General features: G+C 45.5%; 1 protein-coding gene across 3 annotated transcripts in view; it reads left to right on the forward strand.

Moving 5' to 3' along the window:
* Positions 1 to 24,615, forward strand: part of LOC147120591 (protein mono-ADP-ribosyltransferase PARP14-like) — a 169,310-nt gene that overhangs the window by 50,777 nt on the left and 93,918 nt on the right. For all 3 annotated transcript variants that reach the window (XM_085986719.1, XM_085986720.1, XM_085986718.1), the window contains exons 11-17: positions 2,972 to 3,034; positions 4,185 to 4,361; positions 4,471 to 4,655; positions 8,988 to 9,036; positions 10,622 to 10,744; positions 18,059 to 18,121; positions 20,398 to 20,574. In XM_085986719.1, the coding sequence (XP_085842845.1) occupies positions 2,972 to 3,034; positions 4,185 to 4,361; positions 4,471 to 4,655; positions 8,988 to 9,036; positions 10,622 to 10,744; positions 18,059 to 18,121; positions 20,398 to 20,574 (837 nt within the window). The remainder of the gene's footprint in view (positions 1 to 2,971; positions 3,035 to 4,184; positions 4,362 to 4,470; positions 4,656 to 8,987; positions 9,037 to 10,621; positions 10,745 to 18,058; positions 18,122 to 20,397; positions 20,575 to 24,615) is intronic.

The raw sequence follows: 24,615 nt of genomic DNA on the forward strand, positions 1-24,615 counted from the left end.
ACCGGAATCCCTTGGAGGACTTGCTCCATAGCTCTTTGCCAGATAGCTGGAGCGGATGCTACTCCGAAAACCAGTCGATTGTACTGGTACAGACCTTTGTGTGTATTTATCGTGAGATACTTTTTAGAGGCCTCTTCAACCTCCATCTGTAGATATGCCTGTGCCAAGTCAATTTTGGTGAAACATTTCCCTCCGGATAGTGAGGCGAAAATATCTTCTATCCTCAGAAGAGGATACTGTACCGTGTGAAGGACCGGGTTTACCGTCACCTTGAAGTCTCCACAGATGCAAATTTTTCTCTGTTCTTCAGATTTATCCTTATTCAACGCTTTCTTCATGACTGGGACGATGGGTGTTGCCCACTCGCTCCAATCTATTTTGGATAATACGCCTGACTTTTCCAAATTCTCCAGCTCTGCCTCAACTGCTGGACGAATTGCGTCTTGCCTTAAAAAACTTGGGAATTGCCGCATCTTCCACTTTTATTGAGGCGGTGATGCCTTTCACGGTTCCTAGTTTCTCTTGAAACACTTCCTTGGCGTTGGCCAAGATGTCTTTTAATCGTTCAGGTATGACGTCATCATCGTTTTTTTCCTTACTGGTCACCGTCAGTGCCTGAATGGAGTGCCAGTCTAAACGTATTTTCCTGATCCATTCACGTCCCAACAGCGGTGGACCACCATCTTGTAGAACGTATAAATACAACTTTTGTATTTCCTTGCCGTTGTATACAACAGGCACCCTTATTTTTCCTTTGGGGTGTACTTTCTGCCCCGTATATGTTTTCAAGACAATGGATGTGTCTTTTAAAGGTATATGCGGAAATAGCCGGTCGTAATCCCGTTGATTGATGACGGTCAGAGCTGATCCTGTATCTAGCTCCATTTTAACTGGGGACCCTGCTATCGTGACGGTAACCCAAATAGTCTGGTAATCTTCTTTGGCAATTACATTATGTAATTTGAGACAGCTTAGTCTCTTGTTTTCGGAGTCGCTATCGCTCTTCTGATCTTCGAAGCTACTGTCCGTCATCATTTGTACCTTTCTGTACTTTTCTTCATTGATTTTTTTTTTCCTGTCCGTGGATTTTTTTTGTCCAGATCGGCATACCCGTGCAATGTGTCCAATCTTTCCGCATTGCCTGCATGCTTTGTCCTTGAACCAGCAGTCCCTCTGGTCATGGGTGGATCTGCCGCAGCGATAACATCTCTCAAAACCCTGTGTCATTTCATGGGTGCCGAAGTCCTGTGTCTTTTGTTGTATCTCTGCAGCTCCTCTTGCAGCTGCTTCGTATGATACAGCCATACTGAAAGCCTTGTCCAGTGTTAAATCTTTTTCAGAAAGCAGCCTTTTCTGTGTTCCTTCACTTAGGAGACCGCAGACGAATTTGTCTCGAAGATAATCTGATAGTCCTGCCCCGAATTGGCAGTGCTTTGATAGCTTTCTTAATTCGGTGAGGTAATCAGCGTTACTTTCATTCTTGTGTTGATTCCTCTTGAAGAATTTGAATCGTTCCACTATCAGCAGAGTTGTTGGGTTTAAGTGCTCCTGTAGGGTATCAACAATTTCTTTAAAATTCTTGTCCTTTGGTTTGGCTGGAGTGATTAAGTTTCGTAACAGCCCATATGTCTTTGCGCCCATTAGATTTAGAAGTACTGACGCTTTTTTTTCATTTTCTATTCCATTTGCGGTGCAATATACCTCCACTCTTTCCACATATGTGGTCCAATCCTCTATCTCGTTATCAAAAGCATCAATATTGCCAGACTTAGGCATCCTAGAAAAAAAATGGCGCTTCCCGCGCTTTTCTTTCTTTTCTGCAGAAAAGATATGGCGCTTCCCGCACTTCCCCGCCGCTGCTGCTGATGACAACGCTGTTTCCTGCGGGTTTCACTTCTTTTTATTTATTTACAATTGGAGACTCGTTCCCGCCGGACTCTCTCTCTAGGTCTGAACGCTGACCTGCTTGCAGCGCCGGCCGTCTCCCGAATGCTCCCTCCCCGTCTGTTACTGCTTGCCTCCGCCTTCGCTGCTTGGCCTAGCTGCAGAGCTAGCCGCTGGAGCCCCAGTCCGATGCCCAGGAAGGATTATTGCAGTACCTGCCAACAGCTTGGCTAGCTGGTGAAACCACAGCTTTTTCTTTTTCTTGATTTTCTTCAACTTTGGACGCCAGAGGAATCGATGTCCTTGAGGTGCTGCCGAATTGCAGGTAAGTCCGTTTCCAATTCGTCGCCACTGTTGTGTCCGTGTGTTAATAGAGACACTGAAGACAGGAGTTGGTTTCACAGGTGTTTACTGAACAAAGTCTGGAGGGGAACTAACTGATACAACACAATATACAGGCTTATATAGCCCGAGTGGCCATTACCGGCATTACAGTACACAGGGGGCTCGTAAAGGCACACACACTACATTATCGACTGCTGCGGGGGTCGCGAACAGTGAAGCTGAATGTTCGCGGGGCGCAACTTGAAGGCGCGCTGAGCGGCCAGCCAAAAAAAAAATGGCAATTAAAAAAAAAATTATTTTCGGCCACAGGTCGCGGCGTCTGCGCCGTGATCACTCAGTCCGGCAGTCTGCTTAAGTGCTGCGCTGATCGCATCGGCCCGGATCGGGACATTCCCCGCCTCTTGAGCTCCAAGAGCCAAATGGAGTGCTTGATTTAGCGCTCCACTTCCCTCTTGGAGCAAAAAGAGGGAATTTAACAAACGTTTGAAAAGGTTAGCGCCTGCCGCTAACTTTCCGAACATTTTTCACTTCGTACCCCAAACGGCCCTCGAGAGGAATATCTCCCCCAAGGTTCCAGGACCAACCCCCTGGGTGGTATTAGGGGCCAGTAGCCCAGCATCAGCCAGAGGACAACGGCAGAAATTATGCCAAAATAGTCAAACTGTGACTTATGAATCCAGTGCGCCAAGTAACAAAGGTCTAGTTTTGTTCTTAACATCTGTTTCTTTGTTTTTACCTGTAGGTGTGTCTGGTGCGATACTAAAAGCTGCAGGTAGTTCTGTGCAGGATGAATGCAAGGCCCTAGGTACTGGTATTTCTCAATCAGGGTTATGCTCTTCTAGGATATATGCTTTGAAAATGTAACTACAACAACAGCTAACACTTATATAACACCCCTCACATGGAGAATGTCTCAAGGCACTTAAAACATCAGGAGAAAGAGGACACTGAGCAGGGTTATGCAAGATTATGGGAGGAGATTGAAGGCATAGTTGAAAAGAACAGTTTATAATAAACTTTTGAAGGAAATGAGAGAAGTGGTAATGCTATTATTGTATCTGTTGGATCTATATTACAGTAAAAATATCAAACCTTCATCTTATTTTCTGTGCAAAATAACATGATTTACTCTGAATCTTATTTAACAGAATGACACTGAATAGATGGGAGTGGGAGGCTGGGTGGCTACTTCTGCCCACTGCCCTAATGTCCTGGCAGTAGGTTGGGGTTATGTCTGGGTGAGGGGGTTTGTCCAGGTCTATTCCAGGAATCCCTTCAGATTAGCCCAGTGGTAACTGTGTCTGCTGAGATGGGGTAGGTTCTGTTCTGGGCCAAACATGTGTCCAAAGTTAATAAAATCAATGACAATCAATCCCTCTGGAACAAGGTCTTCACCTCACAGGAGAGCAGTTATTTGAAAATTCAGCACCTTTGCACCATTGTCCCAGTTGGCATCAGCAGGGGTCTGCTCATAGATTACACTGGCCCCATGAGGGCAAGTCCCCCGTTACACCGCTACAGACACAGGCGCCCACTTCAATTATTTAAATCACGCATCTCCCGGCTTTGAGACAGGATTATGGTAGGATGAAAATTATGGGCAGAATTTCCACTGGGATTTCTAGGATAATGTCTTGGCTATCACTCAGTTGTGCAGGTGATTAGTGGAAATGACCACCCTGTGGCAGCTCTCATGTCCAAGTTAAAATATTTCTGTTTCAGGCAAACCCTCTGTCAAAGGCTTACGATCCAATGCCCAGCAAGTATCCGAACCACCCCTTGCATGGTGGTACATCTCTCAGCTGGGAGAATATCTGCTACAGCTTTTATATGGGAGAAGAGGCAGTGTTGTTTATCTGCTACTTTGGGCTGTAAACAAATAATAAGCGTATTTTTGCTAATGCTGCAGATAGAGGTTAATGAGGGTGAATTTCTTCCACCCATTTCTTTCCTAGGTTCTCAGCCAGATGATGGTGTCGCAGTCACCAAAGGCGGCCAGCTTCAATGTAAATATATAATCCACATGGTTGGGCTTGGAAAAGCAGCTGGGATCACAGCATCAGTAACAAAGGTCCTGGTGGAATGTGAAAGGTTGAATATCACCACTGTTGCATTCCCAGCCGTAGGGACAGGTAACCTCGCCCCCATTTGAGCGGTTCAGTCTATTTATTCTGCAATTCGTTGTTTTTTTCGATTTGTTTTCTTCTGAGGTTTACTAATGAGCTTTTGAATTTTATTCAGGTAAAGGTGGAATCAGTTGTAAAACTGCCATCAGCGCAGTCTTCGATGGATTGGAGAATTATTTCTCAACCATTGCATCATCCAACATGAAAGCCATTTCCATTGTTGCATTTGAATCAAATGTTTATGATGATTTTGCTGATGTTTTTGATACAAAGAAGCAGAACCTCGGTGTTGGCATAATGGTAATCTTTGCATCCTGGAGGGATTTCATTTTCACCAGCTGTCTGTATTTAGTATAGCACATTAAAACGGAGGAACTAATAACCTAGCGTTTCAGTTATGCAATGCTGTTATTTTAGGGACATAGGAACAGGAGTAGCCTATTCAGCTCTTCGAGTCTGTTCCACTATTCAATGAGATTATGGCTGATCTGTATCTTAACTCCATCTACCCGCCTTGGTTTATTATCCCTTAATACTCTTGGCTAGCAAAAATCTATTGATCTCAGATTTAAAATTCTTAATTGAGCAAGCATCTACTGCTTTTTGTGGGAGAGTTCCATATATCGACAACCCTTTACGTGAAGAAGTGTTTCCTAACTTCTCTCCTGAATGGCCTGGCTCTGATATTAAGTTTATGTCCTATTGTCCTAGACTCCCCCACCAGTGGAAAAAGTTTCTCTCAATAAGATCATAAGAACCTAAGAATTAGGAGCAGGAGGATGCCATGCGGCCCCTCGAGCCTGCACCGCCATTCAATAAGATCATGGCTCATCGTCGACCTCAACTCCACTTTCCTGCCCGATCTACCTTATCAATTCCTTTCAAAATCCTAAAAACCTTAATCATATCAAAAAAAATTTCCAGGGAATACAAACCTAGTTTATGTAATGGCTCCTCATAACTTAACCCTTGGAACCCTGCTAACATTCTGGTGAATCTGCGCTGCACTCCTTCCAAAGCAAATACATCTTTTGTAACGTGTGGTGCCCAGAACTGTAGACAGTACTCCAGATGTCGTCACTTCTTTGAGTCATTTCAGCAAATTGTTTATTCCAGTATGACAGAATTTATGCCAGGAATTCTACCTAAATCTACACAGAAGGTCCACTTTTTCTTTGCTCCTACGTTTGGGCTCTAGTCAGGGAGGAACACGCCCAAAATGCGCTCAACTTGACATGACCTGAAACCACCTAGATTTCCTGATTCAGGAGCAGCCCCAAGCTCTGACAGGGCCCTGCACCTGCAAACAAGAGGCAGAAATCCAATCACTGCCACAAAACCTCTATTGGCCACCAGTTGAAAACCAGCATCAAAGGGCCACCTAGCCTGTGGATCGCGACCAGTACCATAAAGAAACGGTTTTTACCTTTTGCCAGGCTCATTCTTCTTGCTGTCTGTCCTTCTTGGCACTGGGCACAGGCTCCAAGGCCTGCATCTTTTGAGCATCCTTCTGAGGCTGAGAGAGGAAAATGAGGCTAAATGTCATATCTCAACTCATTAGCATGTCTAAGAACATAAGACATAGGAGCAGGAGTAGGCCATACGGCCCATCGAGCCTGCTTCATCATTCAATAAGATCATGGCAGAACTTCTACATCAACTCCATTTTCCTGTCCTATCCTCATATCCCTTGATTCCCTTAGTGCCCAAAAATCTATTGATCTCCGTCTTGAATTTACTCATCGACTGAGCATCCACAGCCCGCTGAGGTAGAGAATTCCAAAGATTCACTACACTCTGAGTGAAGAAATTTCTCCTCATCTCAGTTCTAATGGCCAATGCTTTATCCTGAGACTATGACCCCTCGTTCTAGACTCCCCAGCCAGGGGAAACAGCCTCTCAGCACAGCCCTCTTATCATTTTATACATTTCAATGAGATCACCTCTCATTCTTCTAAACTCCAGAGAATATAGGACCATTCCACTCAAACTTTCCTCATCCCAGGAATCAATCCAGTGAACCTACATTGCAAGTGTAGCCTTCCTTAGGTAAGGAGACCAAAACTGTACACAAAGCCCTATATAACTGCAGCAAGATTTCCTTACTCTTATATTCCAACCCCCTTGCAATGAAGGCTATCACACCATTTGCCTTCCTAATTGCTTGCTGTAACTGCATGTTAACTTTCCGTGATTCATGTCCAAGGACTCTCAAATTCCTCTGAATACCAACATTTACTAGTTTCTCACCGTTTAAAAAATATTCTGCTTTTCCAGTTTTCCTACCAAAGTGGATAATTTCACACTTTCTCACATTATACTCCATCTGCCACCTTCTTGCCCAATCACTGTTATTCCATTACCACATCCTCAATAATACTAGCATTTTCCCAACTATTGATGTCAGGCTAACTGCCCTATAGTTCCCTGTCTTCTTGCTCCCTTCTTTCTTGAACAGTGGGGCTACATTTGCTACCTTCCAAACTGCTGGGACCATTCTAAAATAAAGGGAATTTTGGAAGATCTACTACCTCTACAGCCACCTCTTTTAAAACCCTAGGATGTAGGCCATCAAGTCCAGGAGATTTGGCAGCTTTTATTCCCATTAATTTCTCCCGTACTTTTTTTTTACTAATATGAATTACTTTACGTTCTTCACCCTCATTAGGCCCTTGGTTCCCTACAGTTTGTGGTATGTTCTTTGTGTCTTCTACTGTGAAGACAAATACAAAATATTTGTTTAACGTCTCTGCCATTTCCTTATTTCCCATTATAATATCTCCTGTCTCTGTCTCTAAGGGATCCACATTTACTTTTGCTAATCTCTTCCTTTTTACATACTTATAAAAGCTCTTAAAATCTGCCTTTATATTTCTTGCTAGTTTACTCTCAAATTCTATTTTCTTCCTCTTGATCAATTTCTTGGTCATCCTTTGTTGATTTTTAAAACCCTCCCAATCCTCAGGCTTACTACTTGTTCTGGCAACATTGTAAGCCTCTTCTTTTAATCTAATACTATCCTTAACTTTTCTAGTTAGCCATGATTGTACCAGTTTTCCAGTGGAGTTTTTATTCCTCAAGAGAATGTATATTCATTGAGAATTATGAATTATTTCTTTAATTGTTTGATATTGCTTATCTGCCACCATATCTTTTAATCTAAATTCACAATCTACCTTAACCATCTCGCCTCTCATACCTCCGTAATTGGCTTTGTTTAAATTTAAGACCCTAATTTCAGACTTAACCACATCACTCTCAAATTTAATATAACCACATAACTTTCAAACTTAATATGAAATTCTATCATATTATGATTGCTCTTCCCTAGGGGATCTTTTACTACAAGATTACTAAGTAACAATGTCTCATTACGCAATACTAGATCAAAAATAGCCTGTTGATATTTGGTTCCTCAACATGTTTTTCGAGACAACTGTCTCGAATGCATTCCATGAAATCGTCCTCCAAGCAACCTTTGCCAATTTGGTTTGCCCAGTCTATATAAAGATTAAAGTCCCTCATAATTATTGCATTACCCTTGTTACATGCTCCTCTAATTTCCTGCTTTATACTCTGTCCAACACTACGATTACTGTTAAGGGGTCTATAAACTACCGCTGCAGGAACAAACAATCCTCGACCCTCAGGGAGAGTGCCAGGAATTCCCTGGGCAAGTGAAGAGATTGACAATCTGGAATTATGAGTCTCCACCCCTTTTTCCTCTTCTTTACCCCAGGCACATGAGAGGAAAAGCAGCCTTTAGAGGTTTAGGTCTGTGTGGAGCAGATTCCAATGCTAAGCTTGCAGTGCAAATCCAAAGTTGAGGCCTGTTGTGATTCTGGAATAAGATTGAATGGAATAAGATTGAGCGACACTTCCCCCTGCAGGGAGTCCCCACTTTGCTGCAATGTCAGTTGAGGCCTTGACTCTGGATTTAAGTTGTATTTACACTATAACTATTATGTCAGTGTGAAGCACAGCTGCTTCGCATGAGTGCTACAGATGTTATGTAAGTGCATCCTGATGTGTTCTTCATTTCAGTTAGTGTCAGGAATTAAATATCACAATCTGAAATATGAATTAAATATGAGGCAAGTCTGGCACTTTCAACACACCATGTTTTCTGAATCAAGACCATCGTGGAGTGATGCATAGTTTGATCATTTGTTATGTATCTACTCAGCAGGAGTACAAATTTTATTTAAGGTACCATGACAAGTTAAAGAGAGAGACTCAAGGTAGCGAATAAGACAATATTTGCACAATAGAATGCATAAAATCTATTTTATTTTGCAGTGCTTTTGATGTAATACTGAACGGAAGTAATTGAAAGAGATTGATAAAATGGACATTTTTCACAGTGAATTACTGGGAGTATAAACCTGTTGCAGACACGTTTTCATCTCGAGAAATTGTTTGTCCATCTCAAACATTTTTAGTCTCTCTGAAATTGTATTTATTTTGGAATTCTCGACATCACAAGGAAAATTAATTTAGTTATTGCAATATATTGATGCTGAATTCATTCAATATCATAGAGCAGGATGTTGTAAAGATTTCTGTTTTATTAATGAACTCAAGAAATTATATTAAAATCCTCTTTCTTTTCTTCAAATTTGAACATTTTAGGGCACAGCGCAGATGACTGCGAATGCACAGCATAGTTACACACCACCAGGTAATGGTCAACTCCATCCTTCCCTAAAAAATGATCCCTTTAATTCTTTCTACAAACCTGTTCCTAACCCCTGAGCTAATTCTGTAAAGAGGTAAAATGTCAACTTCATATTTAATGTTTTTGTAAATGGTGTTTGTTTAAATATGTATATTTGATATGGTTCACAGAAAACCTCATGTATATCTTTACATATTTCTGACTGAATGAGTATTTGGTAGGAATAATAGAAAAGCAGAGTATTTTTTAAATGGTGAGAGATTGGGAAATGTTGGTGTTCAGAGGGACCTGGCTGTCCTTGTACACAAATCACTGAAAGTTAACATGCAGGTACAGCAAGCAATTAGGAAAGCAAATGGTATAGTAGCCTTTATTACAAGAGGATTTGAGTATAAGAGTAAAGACATCTTACTGCAATTATATAAGGCCCTGGTGAGACCACACCTGGAGTATTGTGTACAGTTTTGGTCTCCTTACCTAAGGATATACTTGCCATAGAGGGAATGCAATGAAGGTTCACCAAACTGGTTCTTGGGATGGGGGGATTGTCCTATGAGGAGAGATTGAGTAGACTAGGCTTATATTCTCTAGAGTTTAGAAGAATGAGAGGTGATCTCATTGAAACATACAAAATTCTTACAGGGCTTGACAGGGTAGATGCAGGGAGGATGTTTCCCCTGGCTGCGGAGTATAGAACTAGGGATCACAGTCTCAGAAAAAGGGGTCGGCCATTTAGGACTGATAGGAGGAGAAATTTATTTACTCAGAGAGTGGTGAATCTTTGGAATTCTCTACCCCAGAGAGGCTCAGTCGTTGAATATATTCAAGACAGAGATCAATAGACTTTTGAATATTAAGGGAATCAAGGGCTATGGGGATAGTTCAGGAAAGTGGAGATGAGGTAGAAGATCAGCCATGATCTTACTGAATGGCCTACTCCTGCTCCTGTTGTGTCGGTACCTTTCTACCTAGACACAATTTAGGACTCAGAACTCAGAGATTCAAACATGAAGTGCTTTATTGGAAGGAAAGGAAGTTCTGGAACGTTCCGAACAAAGAGAGCTAAAACTTAACAGAGAACACCCAACCATTTATCTCCTGTGACAGCGCCACCACAGGTGAGAGGAGAACACACAATAGAACACACAATACATAACAGCTCCTATTTCTTATGTTCTTATGAATGGCCTGCCTCAACAATGGCCATGCCCTAATCAGTTGGATAGCAACACTGGAGACTACATTTTTCACAAGCTACTGTAATTTGCATTGACTTTAGCAAGTAACTAAAGTACACAACAGTCCTGAACCCAAATTTCACGTCTAAACTACGGCACAATGCTGATAATCTGTAAACTCCAAATTTATGGCCAATTTGGACCTAGAATAGCAGATGCTTTTTTTAAATGGTCATGTAGATGTAGCAGGGAAATTCAATAGTCCGCCCTTCTCTAAGTGCATGGCACCATTTAGGAAGTTGTACAAACATTTGATGGACTGACGGTGACAGTATCCTTTGCACAGTTCCCGACATGAATTGACTGTCTATGGTGCTAAGTGAGAACAAATTTCTTTTGTTACTTTCCAGTTAAACAGAAAGGACAACGGAAAATCCATGATGCCATTGTGGAGGTGAAGCGTGGAGACATAACCCAGGAATCTGTGAAAGCAATAGTGAATTCCACAAATACAACACTGAATCTCAATTCCGGTAAGATAATTTTTTGTTTGTATTTAAGTCCTTAGATCCTAGAATTTAAATTTGTAAAATCTTTGAACATTTGAATAAAACATTCAATCCTGTAACACGATCGATCTGGTGAGTTTTGAGAGTTAAGGAATATCAAAACATATGAGTATGAAATTCAGAACTTTCATTAAGATTCTGGGATCTGAAGGAGTTTAAATAAAAGGAAAGAAAAGGCAAACTGGGATTTCAGCTTTGAAAGTTGACTGTAGGGGGTTGGTTTTAATTTGAATCTATGGGAGTTGTATTTTTATGGCCCTGACATTTGAAATACAACTACCTGTTGCCCACCCGGCTTGGCATTGATCACAATAAGCCAAGGGCCTAGAAATTCAGTTGCGTGCGCCAGCCGTTAGCGCCTTAGGAGGAGTAGATCTCGAGCGCTAGGCACTTAGCGCCCGGGCGCAGCGCGATCTGCGCCTACGCCCAACTTCAGTAGACATTTAGTGCCGGCGCAAAGTGTTTGCACGCGCTCAGCTGCGCGCGCAGATTATGACGTCATTTCCTCGTGCAACGCCCTTTGTGCGCCCCAATCCGGAACTTCAGTCGCGCCCGCCCAATGTGGGCGTGGCGGTCCTAAGAACTGTGAAATGGAACGCAGCAGAGGCCATGCGGGCCGCGGGGAGCGCAAATTAAAGGGCACTTACCTTGAACTGTAAAGGCCAGCCATTTTGCAGCAATCACTCTTGTGCAACAGATTTATGGACAGAGACCAAGGAAGAGAGCTTACTGCTTTGGCCCAACATAGGAGAGGTATTTTTGGCTTCAAGCCAGAGCTTGGCAATTCGCCTTCATTGTGATGTCATTGTTTGCCAGTATATTATGGGGGCTGCATGGGGTGCCAACCCTCAGTTTCAGCATTATGTGTGAAGGGCTCGCAGACGCTGTGTGAGAGGGGCAGCCCTGGCTAGGCGCAGAGGGGGCAACAGGCGTCGGCAACGTAGGCCTTACCCACTCAGGGAATACCGCCAGCAGGTGTCCTATCTCACCATGACTGCCGCGCAGTGTGTTAGGAGGCTGCGCTTCAGAAGGGAGGTGGTTGCAGAGATCTGCCAGCTGCTTCACAGAGATCTGCGTCCACAGCTGAGGTGCAGGACGTCTCTGTCGGTGGAAGTGAAGGTCACGGTGGCTCTGAACTTCTATGCAAGCGGCTCCTTCCAAGCCGCTGCTGGGGACATTGCTAACATATCCCAGTTCGCCGTGCATTGCTGCATCCGCCAGGTGACCAATGCCCTTTTCAGAAGGAGACAGCAATTCATCTCCTTCCCCATGACCCTGGAGAGGCAGCAGCAGCGTGCAGTCGGATTTGCAAGGATCGCGGACTTCCCCATGGTGCAGGGCGCCATTGACTGCACGCATGTGGCTTTGCGGGCACCTATCGACAATGCCGAGGATTACCGCAACCGGAAGGGCTACCATTCCCTCAATGTACAGCTGGTGTGTGACCACAGGCAGCGCATCCTAGCTGTCAATGCCCTCTTTCCAGGCAGCAGCCACGATGCATTTATCCTGCGACAGACTACTGTGGCTGACATGTTCCAGGCACAGCCTCCCCCAAGAGGATGGCTTATCGGGGACAAAGGCTATCCTTTGTGTACCTGGCTCATGACCCCGCTCCGCGCGCCCAGGACCCCTGCTGAGGAGGCATACAACGAAAGCCATCAAGCCACTAGGAACATCATAGAACAAACGATTGGCGTCCTCAAGCAACGGTTCCGCTGCCTGGATCGTTCCGGCGGATCTCTGCAGTATTCGCCGGAGAGAGTCTCCCAGGTCATGGTCGTTTGCTGCATGCTGCACAACCTGGCTATCCGCAGGACTCAGGCACTGCCACCTCACGCTGGAGCACCACCTCAGGAGGAGGAGCAGGAGGAGCATGAGGAGGAGGAGGAGGAGGAGGAGTACCAGCCCAGGAGGGAGGCACAATGTCCAAGGGCCGCCTGTCAGCGGCTTATTGAACATCACTTCTAGGCCCCCTGTCAGGGAATGGCTTGTGGCAATGAAGGGGCCTGAATGCAGCCGCTCCGCAAGCCCTCAGCCGGTTAAGGCAACAACCACTTCAAATATCAAACATGGACAAGCTGAATAAATAAAATGCTTTATTGAACAAACTCAGGGCCCTTCCCACATGTAACCCAAAAACAGACAACACCCCCAAAAAACAGTCACACACATGACTCACTCCCACAACCTGGGGAGGAATAACAAAACATTTCCACAAAAATGGCCTTCATCCTCGGCCTTACAAAAACAACCATCCTCATAAACAAAACAACCATCCCCATATAAAAACAACCATCCCCATATAAAAACAACCATCCCCATATAAAAACACATTTGCCCACACCCTCTACTTTGTGGCCCGCGAGGGCGATTCCTTGTCCAGCCTTTTGCGGCCCATGGCCGCCCTGCTGCTCCTCCTCAAAGTGTGCCCAGTGGCTGCTGCAAGGCTGGGGGAAGGCTCCTGAGGGGCACATGGCGTGACGGCAGATGCCCTTGGGGGTCGGCCTAGACGAGCTCTGGCCCTCGAGGGGCCGGCTGGTGACTGCTGCAGCTGTGGCTGGGCAGCATCAGTCTCTCCAGCAGCTCGTCGCAGCTCCACTGGGGGAGTGGCAGTGGCGGCTGCAGGAATGGGGGCAAGCTGGCTGATGGCAGGCGCTCGCTGCTCACCTGAGACACTGGCACTCGCCCGGGCCAGCACTGCAGCATGCGCAGCAATCTGCTGAAGGACAGACCGCTGTGCTGCTGCAGTGCGGCGGGTGCCCTGGCGATGCCTGGCTGACACAGCGAGTGTGGCAGCAGTGAGTGCCCGTACTGCCCTGGTCTGTGCCCGCATCAGACCAGCCAGTGACTGCACGGCACCACTGATCACCTGGCCACTCGCTGCGTGAGCTGCCCCGAATTCCGCCCAACTCGCTGCCTGTGCTGCCCCGAATTCGGCCCGACTCGCGGCCTGTGCTGCTTCGAATTGCTCAAAACTCCTGGCCTGTGAGGCCCCGAAATCGGCCACACTATGAGCCAGGGACTCGATGGCCTCAGGCAACCGTGCCACAACCCCCATGAACTTGGTGTGCCGGCGATCCGAGTCCACGGACATTTGATCGAGGAGGCGCACCTCCTTGGCGAGGACCGTCTCTGGACTGGAGGCTGGACTCTCCCTCTGGGGAGAAGGCCGCCGAGCTGCCCGACCCTTCCCGCGTTGCTGGATGCCACTGGGCCCAGCAACTACACTCTCCTGCGACCCTTCCCCCCTCTGGGAAGAAGGCCGCCAAGCTGCCCGACCCTTCCCGCGTTGCTGCACGCCACTGGGCACAGGAGCTACACTCCCCTCCGACACTTCCCCCTGGCTCTCCTCCAGGGAAGACGTGTCCCCTCCATTGGCATCCCCTGGCGCGGCTGAGGGTTCCCCTGATGGGCCGCCTTCCTCTTCCTCTTCCTCCTCCTCCTCCTCCTCTTCCGAGTGGCTGTCACTGGCAGCTTCAGGGACCTCCTCCTCACCATCTGAAAGCAGGAAGGCACAAGAGTAGCTTTAGAGTGAGGAGAGGGCGTCAGCGAGGGAGGCATGAGTGGTGGCATTCAGTGCATTGGTCGGACAGTGGCAAACGATGTAGATCTGAAGCGCAAGTGGGACGAGAGAGGTCCAAAAGGTGATGTCCTTACCATTGGTGCCCAGAACAGGGTCGGCATCTCCAGATGCAACGGGGCCAATCACCCGGGCACCCATGAGGCTACCCACGCGCTCTTCCAGGGCACTGAGCTGCTGGATCTGGGGACGGCCTCCCCCGGTCACAGTCCGGCTCTTCTGATTGTGTGCCAGCTTGGCCTGCAAGAGAAAGGACGGCCTCTAAGTACAGTGTGGTGCCCTGATCTTGTGTGCACTGCCTCCCATGGTCGAATAGCTTGGCCAGTGTGGTGCCCTGATCTTGTGTGCACTGCCTCCCATGGTCGAATAGCTTGGCCAGTGTGGTGCCCAGATCTTGTGTGCACTGCCTCCCATGGTCGAATAGCTTGGCCAGTGTGGTGCCCAGATCTTGTGTGCACTGCCTCCCATGGTCGAATAGCTTGGCCAGTGTGTAAAGTGCAGAATGTGCAATTGATGTTCATGCCAGTCCCATAGCTGCTGGATGAGGGCTGGCCATTAGGGCTTTTAGGTCCCTTTGCCCATAATGTGAGGTGCACATGCAAGGATGAGGAGGACACTGGAAAGGGGACTCACCCTGACAATCCTTGTGAGGTCATTGAACTTTTTCCGGCATTGGACAGTGTTCCTGGGGACCTCGCTGTTGGATGTGACCCTATGGGCGACCTCCCTCCAGGCTTTCCTGTAGACGCTGGTGGCAGGCTTCTTGCCACTGTCCGGGAACAAGAGTTTGCGTCTCCTCTCCAAAGCCCTAACCAGCACCCTCAAATCATGGCCAGTGAAGCGCTGCGCTTGTTCACGGGCCTTCTGCATCTTTCCCGGCGCTATTTCTGTTCATCAGCAGTGTTTAGGCCTAGCTGGAGGGCTGCAGTGTCCAGGGCGTGGCAGCAGACGAACTGGACCCTTCCCCCTTTAAGAGCTGGCCGGCGCCAGGGTGTCTGCTGTCAATCAAGAAATGACCGCACCTGCGCTGCGCCCGGCCTCGGCGGTTTAGCTCAGCACCGCTGGCTTTGCGCCTAAAGATAGTTGTGTAACGCCAGTTTTAGCGCTCAAGCAAACTCTTAGGGCGAAGCTACTGAATATTGGCGAAGTGGCCTCGACTTTGCACCGGGCGCAAATTTTAGCGGCTGCCCGACTTTTCCGCCCCAAAAGTGGCTATACTGAATTTCTAGGCCAAGGTTTACATGGTTACAATGTGGGTTGTGGGGGTTGTGGAGTGATGCACAGCTCCAGTGATAGAACTTGGAAAAAAGTTTGAGAGATCACCTCATAGAGAGCAAAATACTTTTTGATTGGTTGCAGGAAAATAAATAGATAGTATTTTCCTTGCCCACTGCCATGTGTCAGCTTGTCAGCATTTAACGAGAAAAATAGGATTCTTTTCACTAGAATTTGAGGTTCTAGTGAATCTAGTATCAAAGAGTTAATCATGGTTGTGACTGCTTTTTGAGATAAGGTGGATGTTCCCTGGTCTGAATGTATTAACTGGCTTAATTTGACAATTACTGTCGACTGCACCTGTGAAATTGTCACGGTTTGGAAATTAAATAGAGAGTAGGGTTGTAATGATGGTGCATTTTGCTTAATTAAAACAAATATACTGAGATTCATGCTCTGAATTATAACCAATGTTTTGAGTGGAGTTGTCAGAAAGGTTCTTTCTGGCTATGTCTTCCATCTACTGTTGTTTTTAAAATTGATGGTAAACTCCCTCTATTGTTTTCTTCTACACCATCTTCTTCCTGATCTCAGGCTATACATCAACTGTGCCTGAGATGATCCCACTATAACAACAACAACCTGTGTTAATATAGCACCTTTAACGTAGTAAATGTCACAAGGAGCTTCACAGGAGTATTATGACAAAAAATTGACACCGAACCACATAAGAAATTAGGGCAGATGACCAAAAGCTTGGTCAAAGAGGTAGGTTTTAAAGAGCGTCTTAAAGGAGGAAAGAGAGGTAGAGAGGTGGAGAGATTGAGGGAGGGAATTCCAGAGCTTAGGACCCAGGCAGCTGAAGGCACGAATGGTTGAGCGATTATAATCAGGGATTCTCAAGAGGACAGAATTGGAGGAGCGCAGATATCTCCGGGGGTTGTGGGGCTGAAGGAGATTAGAGAGATAGGAAGGGGCGAGGCCATGGAGGGATTTGAAAACAAGGATGAGAATTTTGAAATCGAGGTGTTGCTTAACCGGGAGCCAATGTAGGTCAGCGAGCACAGGGGTGATGGGTGAACGGGACTTGGTGCGAGTTAGGAAACGGGAAGGCAAGTTTTAGATGACCTCAAGTTTATGTAGGGATTAATGTGGGAGGCCAGCCAGGAGTGCGTTGAAGTAGTCAAGTCTGAGGTAACAAAGGCATGAAGGAGGGTTTCAGCAGCAGATGAGCTGAGGCTAGGGCGGAGATGGGTAATGTTAGAGTTGGAAATAGACGGTCTTTGTTATGCAATGGCTATGTGGTCAGAAGCTCATTTCAGGATCAAATATGACACCAAGGTTGCAAACAGTCTGATTCAGCCTCAGACAGATGCTAAGGAGAGGGATGGAGTCGGAGTCTAGGGAACAGAATTTGTGGCTGGGCCCGAAGACAATGAACATAAGAAATAGGAGCAGGAGTAGGCCATTTGGCCCTTTGCCCTCTGCCATTCAGTAAGATCATGGCTGATTTTCAACCTCATCTCCACTTTCCTGCACTATCCCCATATCCCTTGATTCCCTTAATATTCAAAAATCTATCGATCTCTGTCTTGAATATACTCAACAATTGAGCCTCCACAGCCTCAGGGGTAGAGAATTCCAAAGATTCACTACCCTCTGAGTGAGGATATTTCTCCTCATCTCAGTCCTAAATGACCGACCCCTTATTCTGAGACTGTGACCCCTGCTTCTAGACTCCCCATCCAGAGAAAACATTCTCCCTGCATCCTTCCTTAGGTAAGGGGACCAAAACTGTACACAATACTCCAGGTGTGGTCTCACCAGGACCCTATAGAATTGCCGTAAGACGTCTTTACTCTTTATACTCGAATCCTCTTGTAATAAAGGCCAACATACCATTTGCTTTCCTAATTGCTTGCTGTACCTGCATGTTAACTTTCAGTGATTCGTGTACAAGGACACCCAGGTCCCTCTGAACACCAGCATTTCCCAATCTCTCACCATTTAAAAAATACTCTGCTTTTCCATTTTTCCTACCAAAGTGGATAACTTCACAAGGGCAGCAGGTCCATGGGAACACCACCACCTCCAAGTTCCCCTCCAAGTCACACACCATCCTGAATTGGAAATATATCGCCGATCCTTCATTGTCGCTGGGTCAAAATCCTGGAACTCTCTCCCTAACAGCACTGTGGAAGTACCTTCACCACACAGAGTGCAGCGGCTCAAGAAGGCAGCTCACCACCACCTTCTCAAGGGTAATTAGGGATCGGCAATAAATGCTGGCCTTGCCAGCGAAGCCCACATCCCTTAAATGAATTTTTAAAATGTAACAACCATTTATATAAGCGTAAAAATGAAAGGGCTGCACGTTCTTGGCATTGACTATGGATGGGCAGAAAGCTAGCCCAAAGTTATTTGTCGTCATTAAAAATGAATTAGATATCCACAAACTTTTTTGTGCCATTGTTTTTTAGGCGTCTCTGGGGCAATATTTGCAGCAGCTGGCAGTACTGTCATGGATGAATGCAAGCAATTGGGTAAGTTACAGACATATATAGATATGCATTATGTTAAAAAAACATGGAATTTATATAATCAATCTCCAATGATCACAATTTTTACCTTTATGAACATAATTGAAGGTTGACTGAGCAAGATTTGTTTCTCTCTGGTAGTGGTCATGATGACATGTTGACATGGTTAGAGTGTTCAAACTAGATAGGATTTGTCATGGTCTTCATTAGTGCATAAAGTTCAAATTTGAAAATTGTTGCACATTTGGTTTCTGTGAAGCAACAAGCTTTCACAGTGAGTTGTTGAGGTTAGTCCACATAGAAGAGCAGCTTTGAACCTGATAATGGAAGAGTTAAATAGACAAACCGGTCAGATGTATTCCTTTGAAAAGCATTTTTTTTTGCAGATCTTTCAAACAAGCGTTAGTGTAAAGGAGAATAGTTTCTTGAAGTAGTTTCTTGGGGGGGGAAAAATTTGGTGGCACCCCCTTTGAGGAGCTAACGTCGCCGAGGTGCTAATTTTAGTGCCCCGGAAAAGTTAGCGCCCCTACGGCGTAAATTCAGTCGTAGTGCCCCAAGCAGGAGGCGGGACGCTACTGGAAGCGCTCCCCCTCCTTCTTGGGGCACTACCAGTGAATATCGCGGTGCTACGTGCAACGTGCAACAGCGCCACGCACGTTGGCACATCTGCAAAGTAATTGCAGGCCTCCCTCCCCTGATTAAAGGGGAGGGACCTAGCGCTGCGCACACCCAGGCCCTGCTTAACTAGCAACTTCTCTGGATAAAAGCAGGGTGATTTCTCCAGCAAAATGCAGTGAGTGGAGAATAGTTATATACAAATTATGGCCATGAATTTGCGGTCGGCAGCGTAGCTAATGAGTACGCCACCGACCTCCAAAGGGAACCCACATTTACCTGCTGTGAACCCTCCCCCGCTTCGAGAAGTTGCTGTGAAATGCTGCGGAGTTGTGCGCAGTGTAGTGGTCCACGGATCCCAGGGTCGCACCGTTGTACGTATGCATTTCTGAGGCCACATGGGCCAGTGCTCCTTTCACTTCCTGACTCTTAGTCAATCAGGAAACATAGAAAACACCGATAGGACAGCATTAAGCTTTGCAGAATGTCCACCAATTTGCCGCCGCTGTCTCAAAATGATTAATGAAGACCCTTTCCTTAGTTTGTGGGTATGCATGACTTTCTGCATGATATTAAACATTCATATTTTCATTTAATAAGGTGCATTGTGAATCATAAAATAAGTGAATGTGATTAGTAAATGCAAATTATATGCGTTTTGTTTATTTATGCAATGGTTTGTCTTCTGCTGTTTAGCACAAAGCCTCTCATAACACAGATAGTTTCAATAATGTCATGAAGCTACGGTAATTAGCAGCTGACCTTGTTTTATTTTTACTATTCCCACTGCACTTCCCAGAGGAAGTTTTACCTAACACAGTAAATTGAAGTTATTTTGATCTGCACGGTTTAACTTAAATGCATCGATATTAAATGAATTATTAACAATTAAGTGTACTTTAGCAGATAGTTAAATGTTTCTGGCCTCTGGATAGGAACCATAAAACTCAGTTAGGATGCTTTTTATGGGCAGTGGCATAAACCTAGCTCCAAATTTCTCAACCCCACCACCTGCCCTTACACCGTGCAACAGGCTCCTGCGCCTGTTTGCACCAGATGTAAACATTTTCTGCATAATTGATGCGCAGTTGGTGGGCAATTAGCCCAACTTTTCACCAGCACATGCTTTGAATGAGGACTTGAAAGTGGCTGCGGATCATCTGTCTATTTGGAACTTGACAGGTCGCAAGTTTGGGATTTAGCGCATGTGCAAGTGCATGTGGAAATCCCAAACTTGCGGGCAATTTCAAAGGTGGTACGACAGGGTACTCTAAGAGTACGGCGTCATACCGACCGTGAATTCAGGGCCAATGTATGTAAAATCAATCCCAGTCACTTACAGCAGTGCGGTCTCCAGGCATGATCGATGGGAGAATTTCCAATCATCTCCATTCTGGCCGGGAATAGTAGTGTCATCATATGCAGCCTTAATTGTATCCAGCATTTGGAGCAGCTTGGTGACTTGCTTTTCCAGATGCATATATCTGTTCATAATCAGCTGTGTTTTTATATATTTAAAACAGAGTGAAAAGTATAATAATTATTTTCTTAGCCTGCAGTTGTAGAAGTTATTTAAATACATTGCTGTTATTAAGTGTAATGTTTTCATAGGTAAAGAAAACAAATATACTTTTTATTTAACTTTGTGTCTATGATTTCTTTAGGTTCTCAGCCTAGCGGTGGTGCTGTAGTTACTGGAAGTGGAAATCTTACCTGCGATTACATCATACATATGGTCGGTCAAACAAATCCAGCTATGATTACAGCCTCGGTAGAAAAAGTATTGCAGGAATGTGAAAAAAAGCAGATTACTACAGTATCTTTCCCTGCGTTAGGAACAGGTAACTGAAGTCAGACCATGAATATCTTTTTCCTGCCAATTTCTTCTCCTCCACTTCTCTCCTCTCCTGAAGGTGTTGATTTCTGCTGAAATACAGTTCCATGAGAGCCAATGTGCTTTCCAACACCTCTCTCAAATGTCCATTATTCATGTGTGACTCTTGACAGTGAGCATCATCTGTTTATACAGCTTTAGTGGTATCACAGCCAGATATAATTCTTTCCTTATCCAACACACACACACTTGTGGCAGGTGTTGTCCTCAATAACAATCAGGTGCAGGAACTCTGGCAAATTTTTCATCACCCTCACCCAAGGGTGTTGAGGCCAATTTTCGCATCCCCAACAACTGCCTTGGCTGCGATCAACTAACTGAACACAGACAGGAGATCGAGACTTACCTGGCCTGTAGGGCTCAACCAGTCTTTTGATTAGAGTCATAGAGTCATAGAGTAATACAGCACGGATAGAGGCTCTTCGGCCCATCGTGTCCGCGCCGGCCATCAAGCCCTGCCTAATCTAATCCCACATTCCAGCATTTGGCCCGTAGCCTTGTATGCTATGGCATTTCAAGTGCACATCCAAATGCTTCTTAAATGTTGTGAGGGTTTCTGCCTCCACAACCCTTTCAGGCAGTGAGTTCCAGACTCCAACCACCCTCTGGGTGAAAAAGTTCTTTCTCAAATCCCCTCTAAACCTCCCGCCCTTTACCTTGAATCTATGCCCCCTAGTTATTGACCCCTCTACTAAGGGAAAAAGCTCCTCAGCATCCATCCTATCTATGCCCCTCATAATTTTGTACACCTCAATCATGTCCCCCCTCAGCCTCCTCTGCTCCAAGGAAAACAAACCCAATCTGCCCAGTCTCTCTTCATAGCTGAAGCGCTCCAGCCCTGGTAACATCCTGGTGAACCTCCTCTGCACCCTCTCTAACGCGATCACATCCTTCCTGTAGTGTGGCGGCCAGAACTGCACACAGTATTCCAGCTGTGGCCTAACCAGTGTTTTATACAGCTCCATCATAACCTCCTTGCTCTTATATTCAATGCCTCGGCTAATGAAGGCAAGTATCCCATATGCCTTTTTTACCACCTTATCCACCTGTTCCGCCGCCTTCAGGGATCTTTGTACTTGCACACCCAGATCCCTCTGACCCTCCGTCTTGCCTAGGGTCTTTCCATTCATTGTGTATTCCTTTGCCTTGTTAGTCCCCCCAAAGTGCATCACCTCGCACTTTTCCGGGTTAAATTCCATTTGCCACTGTTCCGCCCATCTGACCAACCCATCTATATCGTCCTGCAGACTGAGGCTACCCTCCTCGCTATTTACCACCCTACCAATTTTTGTATCATCCGCGAACTTACTGATCATACCCTTTACATTCATATCCAAGTCATTAATGTAGACCACAAACAGCAAGGGACCCAGCACCGATCCCTGTGGTACCCCACTGGCCACAGGCTTCCAGTCACAAAAACAACCTTCGACCATCACCCTCTGCCTTCTGCCACTAAGCCAGTTTTGTATCCAATGTGCCAAGGCACCCTGGATTCCATGGGCTCTTACCTTCTTGACCAGTCTCCTGTGCGGGACTTTATCGAAGGCCTTACATAATGTTGCTTCCTTGTTATCTTCAGCTTCCATGTTAGAACATTTTTTTTACTTAATTTCTCACTGGATAAAATGCAAAACACTGCTCAAATCATGAGCTGTGTGCCTGGTATTTCCTCAATAATAAATAGACAAAGGAGGTTCCAAATTAGTGCCTCATTGAATGTGATACTGATGATAGAACCCAGTAATTTGACTTACACAACTGTTGACTGATAGAACCTAAGTAGACTTTCAGTAGATTTGCACAACCCATACAAAGTTATAAATGTAAGTACAGTACAGGACACAGTTTCAAAAGGTATATGACTTGAGGTTGATTTATGTGCTGTATACCAACAGATTAAATAGTTAAATAGTTGGTACACTAAATTTATTTTATTTAAAAAGTTAAATGCAATCAATTTACTTATCATAATGATAATAAATAGGCAAACAAAGTTCCAAATTGTAGGTTTTTTTTTCCTGTTCTCTTGCCCGTTCTGGCCCCCTGCCAGGCTTCGTGCAAGAATTACCCTTGAGTGGTTCGACCCACCCCCCCTACGGTTCTAGACCTTGGACTTAGATGCAGAGAACAGTAGTGCAGAGAAGAGGACTCAATAGACCAGGCTGAATAGCACGAAATGGATGCTTTTATTTTTAAACAGTTTGAAGCATTACAAAATACATGTCATAGGCACAGATTAAAGTAACTACAATCATGCACAAATTTATGAACTTGACTCTATGGAAATGGGGAACACACGGCACATCGAAAAGGGGGAAACACATTACGATTTCCCTTAACTCCCTCCCCTATACCTAAACTAAGTTTCGACCTGGGGAACTTGGGATCATGCTCACCACTCTCGAAATCGCGAAAAGGGGTTCGCAGACTTTTTGACACCGCTTCCCGTCGTCACGTGGATTGGAAGCTTCTGGCGCAGTCGATATTCTCTCCTCCCTCGAGGCGGTGGGGTAGACCCAGCCTCGATGAGCGCTCGTCAAGGTTGAGATCCACAATCGTGGATTTGGGTTCATGGAGTAGACCTAGATGCAGGTTATGCACATGGGAGAATCTTGTGGCATCGATCGCCGGTTCTCCAGAGGGTTTCTTCTCCGTCGGCCTGGGTCGTCGATGATCTCCCGACCCCAGTACCCGGGCCACCCTTGTCGTCTTCTCGTCATGGCCGAGCCTTGTTTGGCTGAACACCGGCCACGTTGTCCTTTTTCCGAAACCGTCCGTCTTTAAAAAGACGAAAACATTTTCATCGATCTGCCGAAGTGGAAGAGGCGCCGATCCGGGCACCGTCCGCCCTTCGTTCGTTCCTCGTAGAAGAAAGTTCTTGAAGAAATGGAAGCCTGAAGTCGCCCAACAAGAAGCCGTAGCAGTGAAGAAGTAGTCGTACCTTAGATGGATTTTCAATCCATAGTTATACTCTTTTGGGACAGTCTTATCTCCTGCCAAATCATAGTCCTGTCTTTGTATTAATTTTGGCGGGCAGAAATCTCTGCAGGGGCGCTTTGTCTTGTAACGGAGCCGGTGATAACTTAAACTGGCCTTCCTGGCCGATAATGTCTGTTAATGTCCTTTGCATTGTCACCGCGGCTCGGTTCGCATATTGATCGGTCCGGACATTTTCCTTGATGGCTGTTAAACGGTTTTTCCTTTGTACGATAAATGGGTATAAGTGTTTTTACATTGTCCGCCCATATCTTGATGGGCCCCATCCTGTACTTATAATCCATTGAATATGTATGCTGTTGCTCTGAGTTTCGGTTCCCAGATACTGGCTTTCGCGGGCTCACTGTCTTCAATCCACAAGCCTGTCTGGCTTGCAGTAACAGAAATAAAATGGTTCATAAACTGATCACGGGGCCTGGCGGCCATTTTGTATGCCCTTTTATCAAAGGTTTTTCTGTGCAAGCTTACTTTGGTCAATAAACAGTCTTATTTTATCCAGTTTTCTTGCGTGATTTTTGCTGAAAATTGCGAATCTTACAGGCCCCCCTGTGATACTGATAGCTTGCTTAAAGTATCAATAATCCTTGATGAGCAAATTTTCCCTGATTCCCCACATCCAAACATTCCTGGCACTTAGCTATCTATGACCCTCACGACACATGCAGTTCCCATTTCCGCAGAAAACGAAAATTACCTTTTGTACATTTGGACAATCATAGACAGCGTATTTTAAACTATAACACATTCACTTGTCAGATGTGCGGGGGTTGATACCCCCTGGCACCATCTGCATGCATCTTTTATTAATCCAAAAAAACTTAAGAACGACTAATAACATAACAATACTTATTTCCTTATAACCCAAAACAATCACAAAAAATTTTTAAATGGAGGGACGCTTAATCTTATACTAGCAGCTTAAAGTGGGGTGTCTTCTTCCCCCATTCGCACATAGCGTTCTTTCCATTCGCCCGCGTTCTCGTGCCTC

Source organism: Somniosus microcephalus, chromosome 4 (genome assembly GCF_052327205.1).
Source record: "Somniosus microcephalus isolate GS21.2 chromosome 4, FLI_Smic_1.0, whole genome shotgun sequence".
In the NCBI taxonomy this organism is placed as follows: Eukaryota; Metazoa; Chordata; class Chondrichthyes; order Squaliformes; family Somniosidae; genus Somniosus; species Somniosus microcephalus.